General features: G+C 39.4%; 1 protein-coding gene across 3 annotated transcripts in view; it reads left to right on the top strand.

The window, feature by feature from the left end:
* DOP1A (DOP1 leucine zipper like protein A) overlaps nt 1–25873 on the top strand; it is a 108739-nt gene that overhangs the window by 63146 nt on the left and 19720 nt on the right. For all 3 annotated transcript variants that reach the window (XM_054023327.1, XM_054023326.1, XM_054023325.1), the window contains 16 exons: nt 4748–4848; nt 6064–6323; nt 7038–9027; nt 9130–9241; nt 11481–11663; nt 13180–13305; nt 13779–13913; nt 14739–14794; nt 16557–16661; nt 17688–17754; nt 19532–19676; nt 19868–19947; nt 22638–22747; nt 23455–23604; nt 24020–24081; nt 25075–25227. In XM_054023327.1, the coding sequence (XP_053879302.1) occupies nt 4748–4848; nt 6064–6323; nt 7038–9027; nt 9130–9241; nt 11481–11663; nt 13180–13305; nt 13779–13913; nt 14739–14794; nt 16557–16661; nt 17688–17754; nt 19532–19676; nt 19868–19947; nt 22638–22747; nt 23455–23604; nt 24020–24081; nt 25075–25227 (3835 nt within the window). The remainder of the gene's footprint in view (nt 1–4747; nt 4849–6063; nt 6324–7037; nt 9028–9129; nt 9242–11480; nt 11664–13179; nt 13306–13778; nt 13914–14738; nt 14795–16556; nt 16662–17687; nt 17755–19531; nt 19677–19867; nt 19948–22637; nt 22748–23454; nt 23605–24019; nt 24082–25074; nt 25228–25873) is intronic.

Raw genomic sequence — 25873 nt, 5'->3', positions numbered from 1 at the left:
CTTGCCATCCATCATCTTTTTTTGGTTGCTTTGAGGTCTGTCTCTTCTGTCCTCAACCCTCTTGCCTTGGGTGATTTCTAATAAGACATCTGATATATCTTAGGGTTACCATCCGTCCGTATTTCCCCGGACATGTCCGGCTTTTGCGTCTCTAAATAGCCGTCCGGGAGGAATTGGTAACAAGGTTAAAATGTCCGGGGAGGTTTTCTCCCTCGCCTCCCTCCCTCCCTTCCATGCAGAGTGTGGCTGCTGATTGGGCGGCTAGGCCGATTGACCCACTCCCATTGGCTTCCAGCAGCCAGAGCCCTCCCCTGCTCCCCCCTCCCTCTCTCTGTAGTCCTGTGTAACACACAAACCGACCCACAGTGTGTTTTGCAAACACATGGAGCCAGAATGGTAAGAGGAGTCCGGGGAGGGGGGCAGTCAGGGAGCGGGGGAGTGTTGGATGGGTCCCCAGCCTCCACCTGCCATCCCCCCTCTGCGCATCCCCCCCTCCGTGGGTCCCCCCTCCCTGTCTGCCTCTCCCTTGTCTGCGTGTACTGCCAGAGCCAGCAGCAACTGCTGTCTGCTGCCCCCGGGTCCTAGTGCCCCCATCCACTAATGGGAAGACAGGCTGCCCTTACCCTGCCCTTCCACCCTAGCCCTGAGCCTCTCCAACACCCCAAACCCCCCAGCCTCAGCCCTCATCCCCACACACCCTAATCCTCTGCTCCATCCCTGAGCCCCCTCCTGCATCATGAACCCCTCATCCCCAGACCCACAGCCCTCACCCCTGCATCCCCTCCTATCCCCAAACTCCCTCCCAATCCCCCTCCCCCTTCCCACACACTCCCTCCTGCCCTCAAACTTCCTCCCAAAGCCTGCACCCCCTCCCTTTGCACCGCCTCTCACCCCCAAACTCCATCCCAGAGCCTGCACCCCTCACCACCTCCTGCACACCCACCCCCTGCCCCAGCCCGGAGCCTGCACCCAGCACCCAAACTCTATCCCAGAACCTGCACCTCTCCTGCACCCTAATCCCCAGCCCAGGACCTGCACCCCAGACCTCCTCCCCCCACCCAACCCCCCTCCCAGACCCTTAGGCGGGTGGGGTGGGGGGTTCTGGGCACCACCAAAATTTCTACAACCCTGCCACCCATGCGAGTGGATAAGGGTCAGGGCAGTCATGGGACAGGTAGGGTCCTGGGGGCGGGGGCAGTTAGGGTAGGGGGTTCTCAGCAGGGGGCAGTCAGGGGACAAGAAGCAGGGGGGGGTTGGGGTTCTGAGGGGAACAGTCAGGGGGTGGGAAGTGGGAGGGAGTGGATGGGGCGGGGCGGGGCTTCCCCCCCCCCAGTGTCCTCTTTTTTGTTTGTGGAAATATGGTAACCCTAATATATCTGCTTCTTTTAACATTATTGGCTCATTGTCCACTTTGGGTTCCTTTTCTCTCTAGGCTCCTGTGACACTGACTTCCTGGTTCTCATTCTGCCTTTCTAACTCCTTCAGCATCTCCTTTGATGATCTTTAAGAACTGATGTAAAGATGAATCAGTGCCATTTGCAGTGCATAGCAAGAAGTTTTATTACTCCTACAAAACCCAAGAACTTTTTTGCATGTTCTTGATCACTATGTATTGGCACTTTTGTCATTTAACTATTTATATATAGAGAGAGCATTCTTGTAACATCTCTCTTCCTAGAATAGAAAGTGAGCGATTTCAATTAACTATATAGTCTCTCAAATGATTGAGCAACTTTACGTCCCTTCCACTTTGTGTGGTTCCACCCTGAGTCCCTTTCTTCTCCTGCTACTTGCCCTCAGGAGATTTCTGTGCTGTTAGATTTTGTGGCATTACCTTTGCCAATTCCTGGGCATTGCTAGTAGGTGAACTAACCTCACAATCATTGCCAGTTTCCCCTGCATCTGCATCCTTGTTTGGAACTCACCTGGGTCAACTCTTGAGAGCAACTGGTCCCTGGTTGCTTGTAGGAAATAACAGTTGGAGCTATAGAGTTGTCTGCATTCTACCAAGTATGATTAGACGTGGCAGAATTAGATTTAAAAAAAAAATTCTATGGCTAATATAGATGTTTAAAAATAAATACTCTCTTACATTTTTCTCTGTTTAAACTTTCAGAGTTGCGGGAAATTATGAGGGGACGGTCAGACAATAATTGTTTAATAAAATAAACCTTGAGATTCAAAACTTTATAACTGTTAAAACACAATATGTCAACATCATGTCAAAATGTACAAAGTAAATATCCTTAAATCGAACTCTTAAATTCTCAGGCAGCATTTTTCTTCCTTTATCAGTGGAAATACATTTTTTCTGTTTGTGTGTGTATGGAGAAATTGACATGTAGTGATAAAAAATCTAATCCTTTCAAACCTTGGTGCTACTCTTTGTCCCTACCTTCCATCCTTTGTCTCTGTCTTTAAGTGCTGGTTGAACTTTATACCGGCTGTCCTATTAGAAGTTCAGGGATCTCTTTTCTACCTCTGTCATAGTAGTATTTGTCTTGCTATTGACACTTTTTAATTTTTCTGTTACCTTTTCTGCTACTGCTGGCTTCAAAAGTTTATTTGCTGCAGGCAGTAATCAGTGTGTGGTGTGACATGAGATTGTGTGCTGGACTGCTGCCCTGGCTTTCTGTAGTATCATAAGAAGAGGTGGACAATTTTATTCAGATGAATAGTTTATTTGTTGAAAAATGCAGCTTTGACCGACCCAAACCATCCACAAATTTGACCCCATAGGTTCATTTTTCAGAGCTAGCTTCAGAAAGGTGTGTGTGTGTGTGTGTGTGTGTGTGTGTGTGTGTGTTATAACTGTCAGTCCACTGGTTAGGCCTCTTACCTGGGATGTGGAAGACCCAGGTATGAATCCCCACCATTCATTGGATCAAAGAGAGAGCGAGAATGAAAATAACTCTGTTGCCTGTTGATTAAGGCACTCTGTTGGGAGAAAGAAAATATTAATTCAGATCTTGTCTCTGTCCGATTCAAAGGTCAGACTTGAAGCCACACCTCCTACCACCCAGGTGACTGAAAAATGCATGTATTTCTTGCCTTTCTTTGCAGGCCACTCTTCTTTTTATTCTTTTAGTCTGAGTTTGCCATTATTTTGTGTGATGCTGTATATCTTACACTGTTTCTAATGTTTTCAAATTTGTAACTTTATTTTATTCACTGCTGCAGTAGATATCAGCAACATTAAGTTCCAGTCTTTGTTGTTGCAACATATGTGTTCTGATTCCATTATTTTTCATGCCTACAACTATATGATCTCTAATAAATTTGTCTGTAAGTGTGCCAGAGTTACATGACAAGCTTAACTGGTGCGGCTTGGTTGTGTATTGGTTTGTAGTTTTGAGTTTCATTTTGATCAGATGTATGGAAAATATACTTCTCATATATTATAATTTTTTTTAGGCACAAGTATTTTTCTAAAGCATCTAAGATTTTATTTACATCTTGCCTTTCTTCATCTGCCAGCTTAAAGTGCTGACATATACGAAAGCAGTCCTTACCCGTTGCTTTATTCAGAGTAGCCATTCCGCCTGCCATGCTTTCTTTGTTCAGTCCTGCAGCCGCTTCACAGTTTGTCCATGAGGCTTGGAAGCAGCTCCATTTTTCATAGACATCTCCATGTATTTGTTCCATAGCAGGTAATGGGATATTTGAGTCATTACTGATGTCACTGAGTGTCTCTTTAACAAAAAGTTAAAGCAGTAAAAACTTTTATTCTGACACCATGTTAAGAACTGATATAAAGAGCAGCCAGTGGAAATCATCTACTGTGCACAAGTTTTATTGGTCCTACAAAACCCATGAACTATGCTATATATTCTTGAGCACCGTCTGCTGGCATCTAATCAATTAACTATTAACACTTTACTTATATTCAGACAAAGCCCTCTTATAACACTCTTTATATTCCCCTCATGCTGACCTCTGTGTGTCCCTCATGGTTCTGTTTTCAACCCCTGCTCTTTTCCCTCTTAACTGTGTTTAGATGTCTTTAATGCCATGATTTTTAAGTACTTCTTCCATGAGGATGATTACTGTCTTTTTCACAAACTGAGCATCACATCTTTCCTCCTAATCTCTCTCTATTTCTGTCACCTTCTCTATCACCTCTCAGACATGCATTTGTCCAGGATATTAAATGTTCTTATTTTTTAAAATTGTACATAGGTGTTTTTTTGTTTTTGTTTTTGCAATGAGAATCTATTCTTGTCTCTCAGGATTGGTAATAAAGAACCATCTTTAGGTAAAAGTGAGAAAATGTAGAATCTGACTAAAAACATGTTTCCATTTCTTCATAGTGTTCATCTGCTGACCAAATATTAATAGGATGTTCTTATTTTTTATTGTGTACTTATTTACTTATATTTTATTGGGATTGGAATATTCTGAAACATTGGGAACCTGTCATATTTACTCCTTATTTTCTAAAATCAATAAAAAGATGTTGGTAACATGAATTCCTTTTCCTCTTAAACTTGGGGAATTAAAAAACCAAGCTCAGTAAGGGGACAAATAAACACCTTTCAAGATAATTACACTTATGGGTCTAAAAACGTGGTAGTGTCTTTTTAAGCATTCAAATAAATAGAATTGACTGCACAGTGAACTGAAATTAGTGATTCTTTTAATGTGTTTGTAATGATATTTTAATATAATAATTTACATTCTTGTCTAGCTTTCCTTTCACTGGCGGGAATGATAGTCAATTCGATCTAACCTATGTTTTGTTTTACAGAAAATAAGGATGGAAGCTCATGCAAAATTTGCAGTGCTTTGGCATCTCACGAGGGACCTTCATATTAACAAGTCGTCTTCCTTTGGCCGTTCCTTTGACAGGTTGGTTATCATTAGGGCCCTACCAAATTCACAATCAACTTTGGTAAATTTCAGAGTTTCAGATGTTTAAATCTGTGTTCAAAAATTTTCTCACCAGACCCCCATCACTAGCCTCACCTTTCTCAGCTAGGATTGTGCTCATACACACAGTGTCTTTGTGTGAATGTGATGAAAAAAAATTAATTTGAATGTTGTACCCTTTACCTACAACTGTGGGACAGCACAGTGAAGTGTTGGATTTCATCTTGCATTTCTTTTGGAGCTACCTCTGTTACTCATTGCTGAAGAGAAGATGGTAAATTCTGTGCACACAGTAGAAAAGCTGATGAATATGTACCACAGAATGGCATAAAAATGTTAAAGATGATTAGGGGCTACTCGATGTATTAACTAAGAGGTAAGGCAGCTGTTAATTTTCTCCCCTGGAAAGGGCTCTCAAGACCTAAGATATGAAAGGGAGAAAATGATGAAAATAGGTAGTGTGTTATTGTCAAGTACGCTGTATTTCTGTTCTCAGTCCTTGAGGATAACACTTGTAGATAACGAATAATAATTTTATTTTCTCTGCAACCTCATTTACAGATTTTTAAAATTGTTGCTCTTATTTATATTGCAGTATCACCTAAAGGGCAACCAAGTTAGGGCTTCATTGTGCTACATGCTGTACAAACACAGTAAATGAGAATTCCTCTATTATTTTGATCTGTCTTTACTGTTAGCTCTTTCTGTCTCCTTTTCTATTGTGCTAGAATATGTAAATATCACTTTTGGATGCAAAATTTGAAACAGAGCTTCTCACTGATTCCAAACAAAATGCCACTTATGTGAAACAAGCTGTAGGAAGTATGTCCTGGGATACTCATCTGAACAAAACTAATATGTTACTATTGCTCAATACATAGGTTATAAAGAATCATTACAATCAAATCCGTGCAAATTTAGAGAGCAATATATTTTTTGAAAATCTGAGTAGAGTTTGATTTACACATCTCAACATTCCTCATGCATATATGAAAGGTTAGTATATTAAAGACAGTTGTTGCTTGCTAATTATTTTGAGTGAAAGAGAGGAGGTACACTTGCATATGGAGATAAAAAAAGCAAAGAAAGCTCATTGACAGTGGACAAATATTGAAGTTTAATGTAGATTAGATTAAAATAGATTATATTGTGTTGTAGCAACATGTTAGATTTTTTCCTGGGTTTTTCCCCCAGGTCTTTGTTCATCATGCTGGACAGTCTTAACAGCTTAGATGGGTCTACTTGGTCAGTGGGGCAAGCATGGTTAAACCAAGTACTACAAAGACATGACATTGCAAGAGTACTTGAACCTTTGCTTCTACTGCTACTCCATCCAAAAACACAGCGAGTTTCTGTGCAACGAGTTCAGGCTGAGTGCTACTGGAATAAGTCTCCTCACTGCCCTGAAGAAGAAACTGAAAAGCACTTTATGCAAAAATTTAGCTGTGGTGATGGTAAGTACAATTGAACCCCCTCAAAAAAATCTTATTAACTAACTTCTTATTAATTTAAGTATATGTAATATTTTATGTATTTTTATCCATATAACATGAAACAGATGGCAGAAGAAACACACTGTGTGATTTGCATATTAAATAGTTTTCAGAACTGCCAGCATTTAGGACCCTGATAGTAATTATATTCTCTTTCCAAAAGTTTTTTTAGACTCAGTGAAAATTTCTCTGTGGGTTCAACTCTGCAGCATGCCAAATACTTGGAGTACAGTTAAAACAATTTTTCCCTTGTACAAGTCACAGTTTCAGGGTTAACTGCACCTTTCACCTCCACCTCTACACTTCCTTGAGGGCATCCACTTGAGGTTTCAGGCTTCTGAGGAGTAACCTCTCTCAGTCGGAGACCTCTGTCTCTCTCTCTAAAGACCAGGAGTTTAGACTTGCTTTGTGCTGTTAAACAGTCATCCCTATTCACTTTAGAAGTGGTTGAAGCTATCCTATTCGTCCTTTAATTGATGGGTGAAGCTCTGCTTTATACAGTTAGTAAATGGACATTTAAGTTGCTTTACGATCTTTCAGGATGAAAGGTGCAAAGTATAATAATTGTATTTAAATGTAAGTTTTTATTATTTCTGCTTATATCTCAAGTTCAAAATAAATCTAAAGAAAAACTATTCATAGGCCATAACTATTTTTTGTGATTTCTTTTTTAAGCATTTTCTCACATGCCTGTAAGCCAAGGACAACTCATTACATCTAAAGAAAACAATGAAAAACAACTTATCATGGATGAAATGGAGAACTTCAGTCTCACAGTCAACCCTTTGAGTGACAGACTTTCCTTGTTAAGTACTAGCAGTGAGACTATTCCAATGGTGGTGTCTGATTTTGACCTTCCTGATCATCAGATAGAAATACTCCAGAGTTCTGACTCTGGCTGTTCACAGTCATCTGCTGGAGACAACCTGAGCTATGAGGTGGAGGCAGAAAGCCTCAGTGTTCAGAATAGTTCTCAGATATTGCGAGAAGACTCACCTGATGAAATTGTGCAACAGGTGGTTATTGACTTGATATGTAAAGTAGTAAGTGGTCTTGGAGAGGAGACCGAATCAGTTAAACATAATCTGCATCCCGATGATGTTTCATCTAAATTCAATACTTTAGATCATTCTGAGGAGGTTTCTAAAAGTGAAGATCAACATATTCAAAGCAGCCAGAACAGTTTGTTTGGTGATGACAGTTCTCAGTTATTATCTGCTTCGACTGAGATTGGACTTGAAAGACAAACGGATTCATCACCTTGTATTGGAGTAAGCCCTCAGGCCCCCTCTGACCTTACTTTCAGTTCAACAGATGCAAAATCTGGACAAAGAAGTCACAGTAGTATTCAGTTCAGCTTCAAAGGAAAACTACCAGAAAAAATGTCAGAAAAAGAAACTATTGTTAAAGAGGCTGGTAAGCAACCAGGAGCAAAGCCCAAAGTGAAAATAGCCAGAAGGAAAGATGAAGACAAGAAAAAAACACAAACAGAAAAGCTTAAACAAACCAGCATTTTCTTTAGTGATGGTCTTGATTTAGAGAATTGGTACAGCTGTGGAGAGGGAGAAATTTCAGAAATAGAGAGTGATGTGGGATCTCCAGGAATACGAAAATCTCCCAGCTTTAACATTCATCCATTATATCAACATGTGTTGCTTTATCTCCAGTTATATGACTCCTCAAGAACATTATATGCTTTTTCTGCAATCAAAGCAATCTTGAAAACAAATCCTTCTGCTTTTGTAAATGCCATCTCTACTACCAGTGTCAACAATGTATACACTCCTCAGCTGTCCTTGCTTCAGAATCTTTTAGCCAGGCATCGAATATCTGTTATGGGCAAAGACTTCTATAGTCACATTCCAGTGGACTCTAACCATAACTTTAGGAGTTCTATGTACATAGAAATTCTTATCTCTCTATGTTTATACTATATGAGGAGCCACTATCCAACTCATGTCAAGGTAACCCCGCAAGATCTAATAGGAAACCGCAATATGCAGATGATGAGCATTGAAATTTTGACACTTCTCTTTTCTGAATTGGCAAAAGTAATAGAAAGTTCTGCAAAGGGCTTTCCTAGCTTTATTTCAGACATGTTATCCAAATGCAAGGTTCAGAAAGTGATCCTGCACTGTTTGCTATCTTCTATCTTTAGTGCACAGAAGTGGCACAGTGAAAAGGTAGCTGGTAAAAACATCGTTGTTATTGAAGAAGGTTTCTCTGAAGACAGCCTTATCAACTTTTCTGAGGATGAATTTGACAGTGGCAGTACGCTACAGTCACAGCTCTTAAAAGTGCTTCAGCGACTAATTGTCTTAGAGCATAGAGTAATGACTGTGCCTGAGGAGAATGAAACAGGCTTTGAATTTGTCATTGCTGACTTGGAGCAGATTAACCCACAGCAGCCAATGACTTCACTTCAATATTTACACTCCCAGCCAATAACCTCTCAAGGCATGTTTCTCTGTGCAGTAATAAGAGCTTTACACCAACACTGTGCCTGTAAAATGCACCCCCAGTGGATTGGCCTAATCACTTCTACTCTGCCTTACATGGGAAAAGTTCTACAAAGAGTGGTAGTTTCTGTGACCCTCCAGCTTTGCAGGAATTTGGATAATTTAATTCAGCAGTATAAATATGAAACAGGATTATCCAGTAGCAGGCAAGTATATCCTTTTTTTCTTTTTGCAAATTTGATCATATACTTAAATGTTTCTTTAGCTGTGTGGAGCAAATTCACAACAAACTCAATGTTGCATTTTAGGCCGCTTTGGATGGCATCAATTACTCCACCAGATATGATTCTTACCCTGTTAGAAGGCATCACAACAATAATTCATTACTGTCTACTTGATCCATCTACACAGTATCATCAGGTAAACTTAGTCAAGCATCTCAGAGGCTTCTTATGTCATATTTGTTAAATTAGAGTGCATGGTCTACATTCAGAATGCTTGTAATGTTGAATTTGCTCTGAATTTAAGTTTGAAGGGCTTGTGGGGAAAATATTCAATATATTTAAATCATAATGATCAATTTTGGGGTAATAGGATTTAGAAAATTCTTATAAGAGAAAGCATTATTCATTGATAACATATTATATGCCTCCTTAAGTACATAGACCATCAAACTTTCCAATTGTCGCATGCATTCTCCAAAGATTCAGTTGTCACAAAGCCTTATTCTTGGAGTTCATGCTCCTACACAAGAACAAGGGTGGGAATTCCTCCACCTCAGGATTCTAAAGGGTTAGCTCCAGCAGTCAAACTCAACTGTGGAACTTTTCATTGGTGCCACACTTGATTGTTCCTGAATATGGTTGGGTTCTGTGGTCACCTACCTAGCTAACTCTGCTACCTGGATTTATCCTCTTTAGAAACAAAACTTTCTGTCCGAATGTCCATTCTTGTGCCTCTTCCTGCTGGCTTGAACCTTTGTATATTAGCAGCTTGTCTTTTGGCTCTGACAATATTTTGTAGCTGCTGCTGGGTGCATAGTCTATATATTGGGCATTTGGCACCGAACCTAATGGACCACTGTTTCTTGTTGACTGTTTAGCTTTATTTAAATACATATTTTCTATCCCTTTCCCCAACTCTTTTCAGTAGTCGCCATCAAAATACTTATTACCTGTCTTTGCAAGTAGATAATGTTGTTGTGGTATTCATTATAGCACTAATTCTGAAGTAATGTTAGTCACTTGCAAAGGCATTTACAAAGATATACCGTATATACTCGTTCATAAGCCGAATATTTTTGGTAAAAAAGTGATGCATCAAAGAGCAGGGGTCGGCTTAAAACAGGTCTACACCAAATGTTGATGATTTTAAACTCTATGAAATCGTTGAATTGAATATCTAATACATTATCGTTTTGTTTACCTGGCGCATCTGCAGGCATGGAGCCCCTCAGCTCCCATTGGCTGGGAACGGCAAACCGTGGCCACTGGGAGCTGAGGGGCTCCGTGCCTGTGAACGCTCCAGGTAAACAAAATGTCCCAACCTGCCAGCGGTTTACCCTGACGGGCCAGGAGCCAAAGTTTGCCAACTCCTGAAATATAGGGCCGGCTTATGAAAAAAATAGTTTTTGCTATTTTTACCTAACCATCCTGGGGGGTCGGCTTATAAATGAACGGGCTAATGAATGAGTATATACGGTAAATATGATCACTGTAGACATAGAGATGATAATGAAAAACCCTCAGACCTTCAGAATATGCCCCAGTCTAATCGATAGCATTTTTAATATATCCTCCACCAAGTTCTCTATGTACCCCATGGATAAGTACAACCTTTGCTTTGTATGCCTTGTGAAGGATCGTGCTGGGCTGGATCTGCTTGCAGGATCAGCTGCAAGGTGTCACTACAAGCCCTGTGGTCCTGGATTAAGCACATTCCGCAACACTTCTGATAAATCCATACAGTCAGAAATACCGCGGGATGTCAAGATTTTGTGTTAGCACTAGCTACATCAGCAGATGTCTATGGGGATAGACGAGGAAACTATGCTTTAACATCTTCCAGCCATACAGCGCCACTCAATATGCCAGTGTCATATTTGCCTATCGTAACACTGAATTTCTTATATGATGCTTGGGAATAAAGAGGTAAACAGAGACCATTGAGTATGGAAGATACACTGGTTAGTTTTGGCCAAACTAAAATCTCTACATGCATTGTAATCAGAATATAAGACTGTAGGGTAAATCCCTATACATTCTGAAAACTCACACTTTTATGATTAATATATTTCAAGAGATCAATGCATCCTACAATAGATATTAAAGGTGCTACTTTATTATTTGAGAATGTTTAAGCATACGCTGCTAAAGGAATATGATCCCTGTTGCTACTTAAAACACAAATTTATATTAATAGACACATCATTCCAGAGGAATTGAAAAAACATTTTAAAAATACTGATTTTCATTTTCTTGCTGTTATTCAGAACAAACAGGGTAAACCATCTTACAAAAGCCTATGTAGACAATGTTCATCCTAAAATCATAGTGTAAAATGTTTAGATGTACATTGTTATTTCTTAATTTATATCGTTTTGCTAATGCTAGTATGTAGATATTTAATGCTGGGTTGTTATTTTTTATAATGCCTCTAGCTTTTGGTTAACGTTGACCAAAAACACTTGCTTGAAGCACGCAGTGAAATCCTGTCTATCCTTCATATGATCATGTCGTCCGTGACTTTGCTGTGGAGCATACTGCACCAGGCAGATTCTTCAGAGAAAACAACTGCTGCAGCAGCTGCATCTGTTACCACTATTAATCTTGGATCAACAAAGGTCAGAACATCAGGAGTAACATGGTTTGAGTTGTGCATGATTACCTTTGTCAAACCGAATCTAATTGTATTCCATTAAAAGTTACCTGAACGGTATTTCTTAGAAAAGTCTTTCAACTTTTGCAATACCTGAGTTGTCCCCAGGCTAAGAGGGGATGGGCAGCGAGTTTATAATTAGTTTACAATTTACTTTGGTAAAATGTATAAGTTCTGACAAAAATATGACTCTCCAGTTAGTACTGTACTGATGACATAACATCACCCATGAAAAATAGTTGAAGCAGAGAGATGGGAAAGTGTTCACATTATAAACCATTTAAAATACTATTTTATATCTCTAAGGTTATAGAATATTTGTTTAAAATCTTTACAAAAATCTCACAATATACTTCAATAAACACTTGATCTGACACCCTTATGAGGTTCCATGCTCCATCCACCTCCTGTTAGTAACATCATTGTATGGAGAGAGGTCATATCAGATCATAGGCTGGCGACTGGAAAGAGTAGGTGGCGGACAGGAGGAATTGAACAATATGGTATTTGAGGAGTTTTTCAAAGTATTCCAGTAACATGCTTGATGTCCTGCTTTGCCCATTTATTGGAGTCAGTTCAAACTCTTCTGCTATTGAAGGAATTTTGTGTTTTTATAAACAAATTCAGGTTATCTGATATGATACATGGATTTTAGTGTGATTTCCACATAGTCATCATGTTACTTTATGTACTACATAGCTGTTCACTTTAATATACATAATATTATTTCTTGATGTATGTATTAAAAAAAAGGACACCATGCTACAGGCTTTCACAACATATCCACTGAAACCAATTGCATCTAATTCTCTGTATTGTCTTTTTATAAATACCTGCTTCCTGGTCATATTCATGTTGGCAAAAAGACTCTCTTAAATCAGTCTCCTTATAGAAGGGATGACAAATTTCACAAAGACAAGATCATCCTTTATACTCCAGAATAATTGGTTACCTAAGTTTAACTCTTCCATACATCACAGATTGTTCTTGTTTTGTTTTGCCCGAAGCTTCAACATTCAAGAGCACTTGTCATATGCTGGATAGGAGAAGAGCTGTTAAGATTTATCTTGATTATAACCCAATTAATTCAGGACAATATCTAGGATGACCTTTTCCCGTACTTCACCCCATTCAAGATAAATCCTTTGGGTGCTACTACGATGGCCACTTCAAAGCCAAGCATAGAGTTAATATAGTTGGATAAGGAGTTACTGTAAAGAATTTGGTTTGATCTGTTTAATGCTTCAGTACAGCTTTGGAAGCAATTATCTGAAGGAGTGCAGAAGGGGCGTGGCTAAGCTCTGGAACTCCATAGAGAAGTCTATGCTTGCCTCTGGTATTTGCAAAAGAGAATTGCTGTCCAAATATTTCAGAATAGGAGATGGATCATTCTCAGAAATTTTCCAGTATGGTATGTCAGTCAGAGTATAAAGTTTGGATGCTTTGTTTCAATGTGTGCACGTTCTGTTTCTGTGTTTCAGAATTTGAGGCAGCAGATTCTTGAATTGTTGGGCCCAATATCAATGAATCACGGTGTTCACTTTATGGCTGCTATTGCATTTGTATGGAATGAAAGGAGACAAAACAAAAACACTTCTAGAACAAAGGTATGTGCATGTTGCTAGTTGACATGGATACTTAAATAAATTGTAATCTGGTTTACTGGATTTCCAATATTTGTCTTTAGAACCTACTTTAAAAAAAATCATCTAAGATTTTTGGGGTCAAATGAAACATTATGCAAATCCTTTTCATAAGTGCATTTATGTTTATGCATGTGTTTGCATGCTCAAATAACCACACATTTTTTTTAGAATAGAATTTTTTAAAAACCCATTATTGTAAGTGACTGATATTTAAAATAGAGACTTCAAAGGAAAGTGATGGTCAATGAATATTTGGTAAACTATTTGTCCAAAAAATTTCACCTAGGTCTCGTTCCTACACGTTTTCTTATTTATTTTTCTTTCTTTCCCATAGCTTCTCATGCATTGTCCTTTACTCATCAACTCCTTCTACACTGGACAACACTAACTATTAACTGTAACAGTAATCTATAGCACATGTTGGTCTTTTCCAGGTTATTCCTACAGCCAGTGACGAACAGCTTCTACTGGTAGAGCTAGTTCGCTCTATCAGTGTTATGAGAACGGAGACTGTTATACAAACAGTAAAAGAAGTTTTAAAGCAGCCTCCAGCCATAGCCAAGGACAAGGTAGAAAAATCACAGAGTTGTTGTTAGTTCATATGATGCTATTTTAGAAGTGATAAATTGTATAAGTACTCAAATTGTCGTGAAGGAACTGCTACCAATGTGCTGTAGGTTGGTAACAGCTGTCCTCTACCAAAATCTGTTTCTGGTAATATCTTCTTAATCCTATTGAGTGTAGAAAACCACTTCACTCATTTTAAAAATATATTTAGTGAAAGATGCTAGATTGACAGCATTTGAAGGCTGAAGACCATATAATCAATTGTGTTTCATATTTCAAAAATAAGCAAGTTCAGATTAACAAAGTAGCTGTGCCACCTGTATAGTATCATATACTGATTTAAAATGCACTCTTTTGGATCCTAGTAGTTAGAAGGATTAATCAGGCGTGACTCTTTTTTGCATGGGGGCTAAGGTATTTTTAATGATGGGATGCCCCGGAATCCCCATTCCTTTCTCCTTTGCTATTGCTTTTGAAAGGCCTTGTATCATCTGTCCAGTTGAGGGAGGTCTAGACGTGATCTCTGGCCCCTCAGCTGGAGCCTGTCAGTGGCGTTCTATGATTCAGCTAGGGTGGAGGCGATAGAGGAGAGCGCTTCAGAATAACATTAGGTTTTACAGGGCTAAGATTTTTGCTGCCCAAGTGTGACACTCAGTTTTCAGACACCTCTCTGAGTGCATTGCAATTTAATTTGACCTCATGCTATCCACTGTTTTGTTTACCTTTTGAAATCTGGTAGTTAGTTCAACACCCACTGTTTTTGTTGAGGTAAAAAAAAAGACAAAAGTAAATTTCTTCTTGGTGACACTGATTTCTTGTCTTTCTAGAAGCATCTGTCATTGGAAGTCTGCATGTTGCAGTTTTTCTATGCTTATATTCAAAGGTAAGACAATGAGGCTGTAGATCCTTTATTATTTTCTTTCTGTATCATCAGTCAATAGATAACTATAAAAGAGAATCTGGACATTTTATATCCTCAACAGAAAGCTGCCTCCCTTTGATTTACTACAACAGACCGAAAGGTTACATGAGAAGAAAACAGTTTTCTCCATTTGTAATCTTTGAGCTATATCCATTTAGACTCAACATTGCAATGCCTGACTTCTAGGCACACTGACACCTAGTAGAATCCACAGTCCTGAGTTAGGTGGCCGGGCTCCCTAGACAATGCCTGGGGAGAATTAGGCACCTAAGAATGGGATGCACAAAAACCAGCAAGCTGAATGGAGAGCTGCTTAAGCTAGCCATTAGAAAATACTGAGGACAGAGGTGGAGCCTAAGCCCTGCTCCTCAAAGGGAATTAGGCACATAATGGGAGGCACCTCCCTGGGGATTTATAGTCATGATCCCTCTCTTAGAGTTAGGCACTTAAGACAGGTCAGTCCTTTCTTGCAGAAAATGGAGGGGGAGGAAGAGGTGGAGATGCCCCCCTTATATTCAATAGCTTAGTGGCGAGAGCATCACCCAGGACATGGGGGATCTGGGCTCAAATTCCCTCTCTGCCTGTTGTGGAGTAAGAACTTGAACCTAGGTCTTCCACTTCTCCAGTGAGTACCCTAATCACTGGGCTATAGGATATTCTCTCAATCTCTCCTGTTGGAGCTGTTCCACTTTGTGTAAATAAATAAATATTCATTGGACTAGAGAGAACGTGAGATTATAGCACAGTGGTTAGGTCACTCACCTGAAAGACCCCTATTCCAGTCTGTTTTAATTAATATCTAATTATTTATACAAAGTGGAACAATTTCAACAGTTTCTTGAGACCTGCCCAAGAATACCTATAGCCCAGTGATTAGGGCACTCCCCATGGAGGTAGGAGACCTGAGTTCAGGCAGAATGGGGATTTGATCCTGGGTGAGTGCTCTAACACTGAGTAATTGGGCATAAACACACTACTACCACCAACTCCTCTTTTGAATGGGCCCTGATATGGTAGCCATGCTCTGATAACACCTACCAAATTAGGCCCCTCAGATGAGATAGGCAGAAGAATGCCTGGTTTGTGTATCTCACTGGGGTTTAGGCATAATCTGGGTATCAGGAGTGAGGTGGCTTTGTGCATGTCCACCAGCAGAAATACAGGAGGAATTTAGGCACCTACAAGGTAAGGGGGCAGCTGAGTGGGGGTTTTGAGGATCCAAATTTTGGAGTTAGGTGCCTAAAGTGGCAATTATGCATCTAAATTCCTTTGTGGGTCTAGCTGGTTTGTGTTACTTTATATTATAGATGAAAAGGGAATCTTCTGGGTTCCTCAATTCCACCTTTATCTTTCATTCTCTCCCTAACTGGAAAGGCCCACAGCAAACCTCTCTGCAGTTGAGGAAGACTGGACTCAGACCCATCCCCTCCAGATCTCATCAGCACCACTTCAGTCATTAGCCAGAGAGGGTATCTTTTGAATACAATGTTCTTCCCCCTACCTCCAGAGTCCGGCATGTTACCTCCATAACACCTCCACTCTCTATTAATATGTGAACCAAGGGGAGAGACAGGACCTAAATTTTGATCTCCTGCAGGAACAGTGCTTTTGATTGGCACTAAAGTTGGCGCTGTCAGACAGGAAGGATGGGTGAATAGAAAATTTGGGATATCTGTGACACTTGACATGATTTTATCACTTTAACTCTGTCATTATCTTGCAGGATTCCAGTGTCCAGCTTAGTAGACAGCTGGGCAACACTATTGCTTCTTCTGAAGGACTCTATACAGCTCAGTCTTCCAGCACCAGGGCAGTTTCTCATACTTGGGTGAGCAGTTATATTTACAATTTCAAACAAAATTGTGATCCTATAAATGTAAAATTATATAAAGAGCAAGTGTGTAAAATCTTGATTTAATTACTTAGAGTTTTGAATGGAGAAAAATTCCTGTTTCCTAGAGACCTTCTTGACAAAGATTTATCTTGAATGCAGTATCTTACTTGGAAGAATGTTGATCATATACAAATGTTGATTCTTGTATTGCTCTGACCTTTTTCTGGAAGAACCACTTCTGGTATGAGTGTAGTGCTATCTCCATCTTCATCCAGTTCTCAGCTTCCCTCAGTGACACTGCCAACTGTGTGGTAATTATGAATACTTGTGATGCTAGTTTGTGAGGTCTCCCAACACATTTTTTCGATAGGCCACTAGAGAGCCATTAGATGAAAATGACTTTTTGTTACTTTCACCCATGGTCAAATTTAAATAAGAGACCTAGATATGTCAAACTCCATATCTCACTATTAGTCCCCTCAGCTACCAGGACCCTCTAAATAGTAGTTTTAAACATCTAAATGTACTCCATAAGTCACTCTTATGACTATTTATTGTATATATTATATTTTCCTCTCATGTGAAATAGGATTAATTACCAGCCCAGAAACAGTTTGCTGAACTTCAGAAATAAAATGCTGAATATGGTCATTTGTGTTAAGCACTGAGCAACAATCTCTGTAAATGGTGGTAATACTGTAGTAAAGTATTAAATCAAATAGTCACAAATTAATTTGTCCAAAACCATCTCCATGAAGATATTTTGGATGGATTCTAATGTTACATCTACTTGAAAACTATTAATTATACAAATTGTTCATAACAATCAAAATACATTTCAGATATTTGGAAATGAGTCCTTTTGGAATTTTAGCAAACTAAAGGGAAGTAGCTGAAGTTTCAATTAATGTATAGTGTGCATGTGAATTTGTCATGGAATTTTTACCTGTTATTCTAAAATAATGCAATATTTTATTTTAAGATTATCATCAGTATTAATTTAATATATTTTCTTTTTAGTGTTCTAAATGAGTTTATTATGAAAAACCCAAGTCTGGAGAATAAGAAAGATCAAAGAGATCTTCAGGTAAAACAAATATTTTTGTATAAATTTACTGTTAAAATATTCTACAGTAAATGCTTAACTGCTAAGAGTACAGCATATCTGATCTTTCCTGTACATTTAAAAAAATATTTTTAAGCAACTGATCTTGTTATAATGGCTTTTTTTGTTTTCTTTTGTAGTTTTTTCTATTGCTTATAGTTGTTACATTTTTCTTAATACTGTATTTAACTTAAAATTTCCTTGCTGTAACTTAAACCCATTGCTATTTGTTCTGTCCTCATTATTAACATTTCTCCCATCAATCATCTTTCTGTGAACTGAGCTTTGCCTAGTTTTCTTAATTTTATATCACAGTTCTTATTTTCCCAATATTTATCACTTCTGTAGCTGCCTTCTGAGCATTCTAAGCTTCATTTCTTTTTAAAAAAAAATGTTGGAACCCAACACTGAATGCAGTACTCCAATTGAAGCTCAATAGCATTAAGCAGAGAAGATTAATTACCTTGCTGTTTGTACTTGAGGTACTCCTGTTAATACAACTTGGATTAGTATTTTATGTAGCAGCACTGTAGACTCATGTTCAGTTTATGATGCTCTCCTAGAACCCCCAGACACTTCTCTATGGTACTGCCACAAATCAGCATTCACCTATTCTATGGGCAAAACATGCAGTCAGATATGCATGTGCTTGCTGAATCTAAAATATACCTTAAGTGAATTCTCTTGTGAGCTTGAACACTTGACTACTTTTTTTGTGTTTTTCCTATAATTCCAAACCTGCTTAACTCCTGATCAGAGTGCCTAAGACGTTAGCTGCAAAGACGTATTATACTGCAACAGTCATGCTGTTTACCATCTGAAATCACTTTCCTGAAGCAACTTTCAGGATCATGAGTTAATTCATGTCTGTGATGGAGTAAGTTATTCTTTGATGTTAGGTGAAAAGGCATGCTGTTGGGGGGAGAGGTCTGTTACATAAGATTTTAAGCCCACTTGTTTACCATATACGAAAAGCATATGACATACCTTTTACTTCACCTGCAATCATTTCAAAAATGTTGCAGCTCCCATTGCTTTAATCTTGAACGTAAACTCTTTGTGACAGTAAACATTAAACAGTAGATAGTCCAGCAGAAGTCACATGTTCTTTGACCTATTTGTGATAGGTGACATTTTTGGAAAAGGTAATCCAGGATTTAAATAATCTTTCAAATTATCCATTGAGACCTTGATATTTCAACAGATACACAAAAGTGCTTCAGATTAAAAGGGAAAAAAAGAGTTTAACAGCCAGAAAGAGATTCTGTGAATGGACACAACATACTTACATTTTCCCAGTCATTGGGATGGCTATTTAGTAAACCTTATTTCTGTGCTTTTGTAAATGAAGATGTGAAAATTCTTGCTGCAATCAGATCCATACAACCTTCCACTTCTTACTCACAGATAAAGCCACTAAGCATATAATCGTTTCATTTTCCTGATTTCAGACCAATTCTCTAATTTATCAGAATTATTTTGCATTTCACTTCTGTCCTCTGAAGTGTTTGTGCTACCTTTTAACTTCATACCATCTACCAATTTGATTAATCAATGGGCTAAGATCTGTTCAGCTCATCCTCCAAGGAATATTCATCATTGCTGATGTTGAACAGAAGTGAATCCAGAACAGAACCCTATGATGTCCCACTCTATAATTCCTCTTCCCCTGACACTGAACTAATGAGTATCTGTGTAGACAACATATCTCAAGACAGCCAATTTACTCTTTACACATTTGCTTCTTGCTTTCTATCAGGATGTAACTCACAAAATAGTGGATGCCATTGGTGCAATTGCTGGTTCTTCCTTGGAACAGACTACTTGGTTAAGACGAAATCTAGAGGTCAAACCTTCCCCCAAGATAATGGTTGATGGAAACAACTTGGAATCGGATGTTGAAGGTAGCTTATTTTCCCATTATTCAAAATAAAATATTGAATTCATTTATTGATTCCCTTCATGTTACTAAAAAATGTCAGATTTTATAATAATTTTCCATGTCTTAGAATATATTTACTTTAAAATATTTATTTTTGTAAATAGTGATCTAAGGTACATAGTTTCCAAAATTAATTGTCACGTTTTCATTTAGATATGTTGTATCCAGCTCTGGAAACCTCAAATATAACTCCTTCAGTTTATAGCGTCCATGCATTAACATTACTTTCTGAGGTAAATGTTTCTTTAATTATACTACATGCTGGTTTCTTATAATACAGAGGGACATGGAGAGATTAGAAACATGCACATAAACATGCACATGAGAGTCAATTTAGAAGAATACTAGTTAAATATCGATGGGAAAAATAATTGAAATGTATATACACAATGGGAAAAAAAAACTCTGAGACAAGAAATGCATAAAGAGGCCTAAGAGTGATAATGGACAGCAAATGTATACATGAATTTATCATTTTGTTAGTTATTTGCTAAGCACTGGCAATGTTTTCAGTGCTGTACCATTATCATTTGTGTGGTGATGCTGTCCAGAGGCCCCAATCACTCTCATTGGGATGAGAACAAAAAGTGACCATGTGATCAGAGCAGGGGTGAAAGTAACTTAAAGGACTTACCAGTATTCCGGAGCCCTTAGGAGGGGGAGGGGCCTCAACCGGAAGAGGCGTGGTCTCTACCAGAAGAGGTGGGGCCTTTAAATCCCCTGGCATTTTAAATCAGGATTTAAAGGGCCCGGGGCTGGGGCTGTGGTAGCAGCAGCTGGGAGCCCCCGGCCCTTTAAATCACCCCCCGAAGCTCCCAGCTGCAGAGGCCCTTTAAATCACCCCCGGAGCTACCAGCTGCAGAGGCCCTTTAAATCACCCCCGGAGCTACCAGCTGCAGAGGCCCTTTAAATCACCCCCGGAGCTACCAGCTGCAGAGGCAGCTCGGAGCCCCAGAGGTGATTTAAAGGGCCCAGGGCTCCAGCTGCTGCTACCACAGCTGAGCCCCAGGCACTTTAAATCACCATCGGAGGGGGCCCCAGCCTCTGGCAGAGCTTTAAAGAGCCCGGAGCTCCGCTGCAGTAGCGGCAGCCAGGAGCCCCTGTCCCTTTAAATCACCGCCAGAGCCCCGCTGCCGCTACTCTGGCCTCCAGCAGCGGGGCTCAGGTGGTGATTTAAAGGACCCCAGAGGGTAGCGGCAGTAGAAGCCCCGATCCCTTTAAATCGCCCCCCTAACCATTCTACAGCCAGGGGCTGGGGTGGTGATTTAAAGGGCCTGGGGCTCTGGCTGCCGCCACCACCCTGGGCCCTTTAAATCGTCCCCGGAGCCCTGCTGCCGGACCCCTGGGGTAGCAGCAGCAGTGCTCCGGCGGCAAGTTAAAGGGCCCGGGGCTGTAGCGGTGGCCAGGCCCCGGACCCTTTAAATAGCTGCCGGAGCCCCGGTGCCGCCACCCCAGGGCTCTGGCAGGCTCCGGGGGATGATTTAAAGGGCCAGGGGCTGGGCCACCTCTACAGCCCCGGGCCCTTTAACTTGGGCGGTAACGGCTACCGGAGCCCCGGACCCTCTAAATCGTCCCCAGAGCCCTGCTGCAGGAGCCCTGGGGAAGCAGCATGGGGGTTCCGGCTGCTATTTTAAGGGCCGGGGCTGTAGCGGCTGCCGCAGCCCTGGATCCTTTAAATAGCCACCGGAGCCCCACCGCCGCTTCCCCAGGGCTCCGGCATCAGGGCTCTGGTGGCAATTTAAAGGGCCCAGGGCTCCAGCCACTGCTGGGAGCCCCAGGCCCTTTAAAATACTGCCGGGGAAGCCAATCTGCCCCGGTAAGGTGCACTGGCTCTTGCCAGTACGCCGTACCAGGGCGTACCGGCTTACTTTCACCTCTGGATCAGAGAGTCATTGAGGTTCAGAACAGTGATTACTGACAGATGTCTAATAGGCAAAATAATTCTCTTATCTGTCAGGAGGTTCCTGTCATCTGCCCTGACCTCTGTCCTAGACATTTCTATTTGTGTGATTTTGTTAATTTGCTGTATTACTTTGTGGTGGTTGATACTATATTATATTTTATTTGCATTTTGTGGGGGAGGGAAAGGAAAATTTGACAGTAGCCATTGAAGTCAATGGACCCAGGTTCCTGCCATGTGCCAGGGTATTAATCTTTGTAATCCTGACATGTTATACATGTGCAGTGACTTGTACCAGGGTTTGCTGGAAGAAGTTGAGTGAGGAATTTACGGTGTTTGGTGAGGTTTTTTGTGGCAGGGTTTATTTTATATAGGCATAGTATGGATGAATTTATGTGTTGGTAATTGTGGGCTAATGCTTATATTTTGTGGGCTATGGTATAGTGTGTCTTAGCTGAGGGTTCATGTATTTGTATTTTTAAATATATAGTGGATCTTTATACTTTGTTTTTTTAATTTTGTACAGTACCTCAGATTTGATAGCTTTTGTATTAAATTTGAATACATTAATATACTTATATGAATTTGAATAAATTAATAATACTTACATAATTGCCACTCCTTTTATCAGTCATAGCAGAAATGTCACGGGTTAAATGGGCATGGAGATTTACCCAAGAAATGGCCCTTCATTGGGAGGAGAGTGTAGGGAAGTTTACAGCACAATCACCTGTGGATGAATTTAATTGTATCTTAAGCACTAAATTCACTTTATAAAAGAGAACCTACACGTTTTTTAAAAGGGAAAGATTTTATAATTTATTTTATTTTCTAATTTTAAAAGATTCAATATACTTAAGGTTTGGGAAATATTATATTGAAGAACATCATGCAGAAAAGTAATAGTATAAATATAATGCTTTTTTGGGGGTTATAAGAAGTAAGTTTAAAAAAGCCAAGCCAAACACTCCTCCCCAACAACCACCTTAACTTCTGCAATTTCTTGCTTCTTATGTCTTGTAGGTTTTGGCTCATCTGTTGGATATGGTTTTCTACAGCGATGAAAAAGAGAGAGTTATTCCTTTGCTTGTAAATATTATGCATTATGTTGTGCCCTACCTCCGCAATCACAGGTATCATTACAATTTATATAGCTCACACCTCACGTCTACTGGAGTTTGTTGGATGTTCTGCATTTCAACTGAATGAAGCTGCCTATTCCATGGCACTACAAAGAGAGGCAGATAAGAGAGTGAATGTGACAGACTGTCTGACTCCCCACCAAATTATCTGGAGCCTGGATGAAATATATTGAGCTGGAAGCAAGAATTCAGATGTCACAGCCCTCTTACTGACCAAGGCCTCATGCACTAACTCTCAGAAGCAATCTAGTATTAGCCCCCATACTTTATAAATAAGTTAACAGAGAGGTTGCAAAAGGTCACTTCAGACAGAGTCTGGAATGGTATCCAAGTTTCTAACATGGCAGAACCAAATCTTATCTGCTCAGCCACATTTTGTTTCAGATCTAATGTGCCAGATATATATGCTTTGGATTTCCTATCTCTAATCACACTCTCATGTCATAGCCAGGGATAAGAATGCAAGATTCCTGATCTCCAATATTCTGCTGCTTTCTGTATTTGCTAAAGTGTTAGTTAGATCCTTTTTAGCGGCTGATCCACAAAGAGGATAACAACCTCTTTTGCAGCACATATGAAAAGTGATTTTAATATGATGTTTTAAAACCACTGTTTTCACAGGAGTCTGGATATATATTCATAACTTTTTTAAAGCAGTGATTTAAAAGATTTCATGTTGAGTTGCTTTTTCTTTCCAGCGCTCACAATGCCCCCAGTTATCGAGCCTGTGTTCAGTTATTGAGCAGTCTTAGTGGGTATCAGTATACAAGAAGAGCATGGAAAAAGGAAGCTTTTGATCTTTTCATGGATTCCAGCTTCTTCCAAATGGATGCTTCTTGTGTTAACCAGTAAGAGATTTTCTTGTTTGTATCTGTTATTGGAAATGTTCAGCATAAAGTGTATTCAGTTACATATTAAAAATGCTGGGCAATGTAAGCCAGATATTGCCAACAAACTTCTCTGTTTGTGGGTGCATACATATTATGAGATGTGCACAGATTATGAAATTCACATATTCAAACCTTATTTGTGTGCACAAATTGAGTGCAAATGACTTTGTATTTGTAAACCTATCATATACATGAATAAGAGAGTACTGAAATTGCATGTGCAGCCAGTTTCTAAGGAAAATTTAAAATTTGCCATAGAAAATTTGGCCCTATATGTATTTTTAAATTTGGTTAAAAGAACAGAAAATATTTCAAATAAAAATACAAATGTCTTGCTTTTTTAATTGTACACAATCATCCTCTTTCCTTTTAGTTGGAGAGCAATTATGGATAATTTGATGACACATGACAAAACTACATTTAGAGATTTGATGAGTGAGTACTAACTCCTGTATAATAAAAATACTTACTGCTTATATGTTATTTTATGTTTCAAAGCACTCCATACATGTTAACTTATATACAATTCATTACATCAATTTCTCCAGGAAAGACATTTAAAAAACCTAAAATAAGTATTTCTTGGAAAATTTTTGTTCAGGATTTTAAATTCCACTTGAAAAGGTATTTGTAAGAAATGTTTGAATTAAGCCGTGTTTTAATTTACATTTCTTCTTAAACTACTGGCATTTTGAAGAAAAGGGCATTGCATTCACCTCTACCATACTAGGGCACAACTTCTTCGAAATAAATGGAGGTGTCCCTCCTTGTACCAGCAGTGAATTTTACTCTTTATGCGAAAAAAGTGTATCAAGCAAATACTTTGTCCAGTCTCAAAATGTCATTAACAATTTTCTAGCTTGAGGAAAAAGATGATTATAGACTCCTGCAGAATGACAATTTCTGATTAACAATTTATTTAAAGATACAGAGCCAGATTCTCCTTTTACTTATACTGCTACAAGTAGGGTTGCCCCAGTATAACAAAGCAGAATTTGACCCAAATTATACAGATACTCCCTGACTTACACAAGCGTTCTGTTCCGGAACACCTTGTGTAACTCGAATTTTGTGTTAGTCGGAAACGTATACCCGACCATTACGCAACCCCAGCCCCCAAACAAAAAAAACCCTCCTAGCTTACGGAACTTTTTCCATAAGTGCGGATTTGCGTAAGTCAGGTTTGTGTAACCCAGGGGGCGTCTGTATTTAACATAAAGGCAATATGTATATTTGCCAGGTTTTTTTCAATATATGTTTCTTAAATATGCTAATTTTGGTTAAATAGTATCTTACTTATATGTACAAATTACACAGTTGACTTGAAAACTGTCTTCATACTTCTGGTTGTATTCATGTGATAAAATAAATGTTGCCTTTCTTTTACTATTAAAAGTATGTCTCAAGATAGCACTTTTTCTCTCTTAGCACGAGTGGCCGTGGCTCAGAGCAGTTCACTCAATCTGTTTGCTAATCGGGATGTAGAGTTGGAACAGCGAGCTATGCTTCTGAAGAGGCTGGCCTTTGCCATTTTTAGCAGTGAAGTGGACCAGTACCAGAAATATCTTCCAGATATACAAGGTCAGTAGAAATTATTATTTACCAGAATTTCTTTTTTAAATAAAAGTGATTGTTGCTGAAGAATACTTTGTCATAAAGTAGATGTGTTGTGGGCTCTGGTATGCATTAGCCACTATCACTGAATTTCATTTTTAACAGTCCTCATAATAGAAATCATAATGGAATCTACGAGCCTGATCCTGTCTCTATTGAAATTGTTGACAAAATTCCAGCTGTTTTCAATGGGAGCAGGGTTGGATTTCAAATGACAGTAGAGCACATAGGCTTGTTGACTGCCAGTTAACTTCCCACTGCATCATGTCACTCATCTGTCATCTTATCAATTGCTCGATATCCCTGGATATCCTATAAGCTGTTCACTTACATGGTTTATAGGCTCACATGCCCCCCTATCTGTACATTCAGCTACGTAGGTGTGTGTAGGCCTAGATGAAAATATTGCAGGTTCTACAAATTCCTGTAGCTGTTTGTTCTGCTCTTCTGTTAGTTTGTTCAGTAATTAACATTGGAGGTTGTTATTGCTTCCTGTTAACTCTTTTATAGGAATTTGGGAGAGGGCTCTTTCCCCCCCTCTGATATGATGCAGATTGTCAGGACAGCTTCCTTCTAGGCATGATGTCTTTGTAGGTTATCATAATACACTGTG

This window comes from Malaclemys terrapin, chromosome 3 (assembly GCF_027887155.1).
Source record: "Malaclemys terrapin pileata isolate rMalTer1 chromosome 3, rMalTer1.hap1, whole genome shotgun sequence".
NCBI classification, from domain to species: Eukaryota; Metazoa; Chordata; order Testudines; family Emydidae; genus Malaclemys; species Malaclemys terrapin.
The sequence above is the reverse complement of the archived record's forward strand: the minus strand, read 5'-3'. Positions and strand labels throughout refer to the sequence as shown.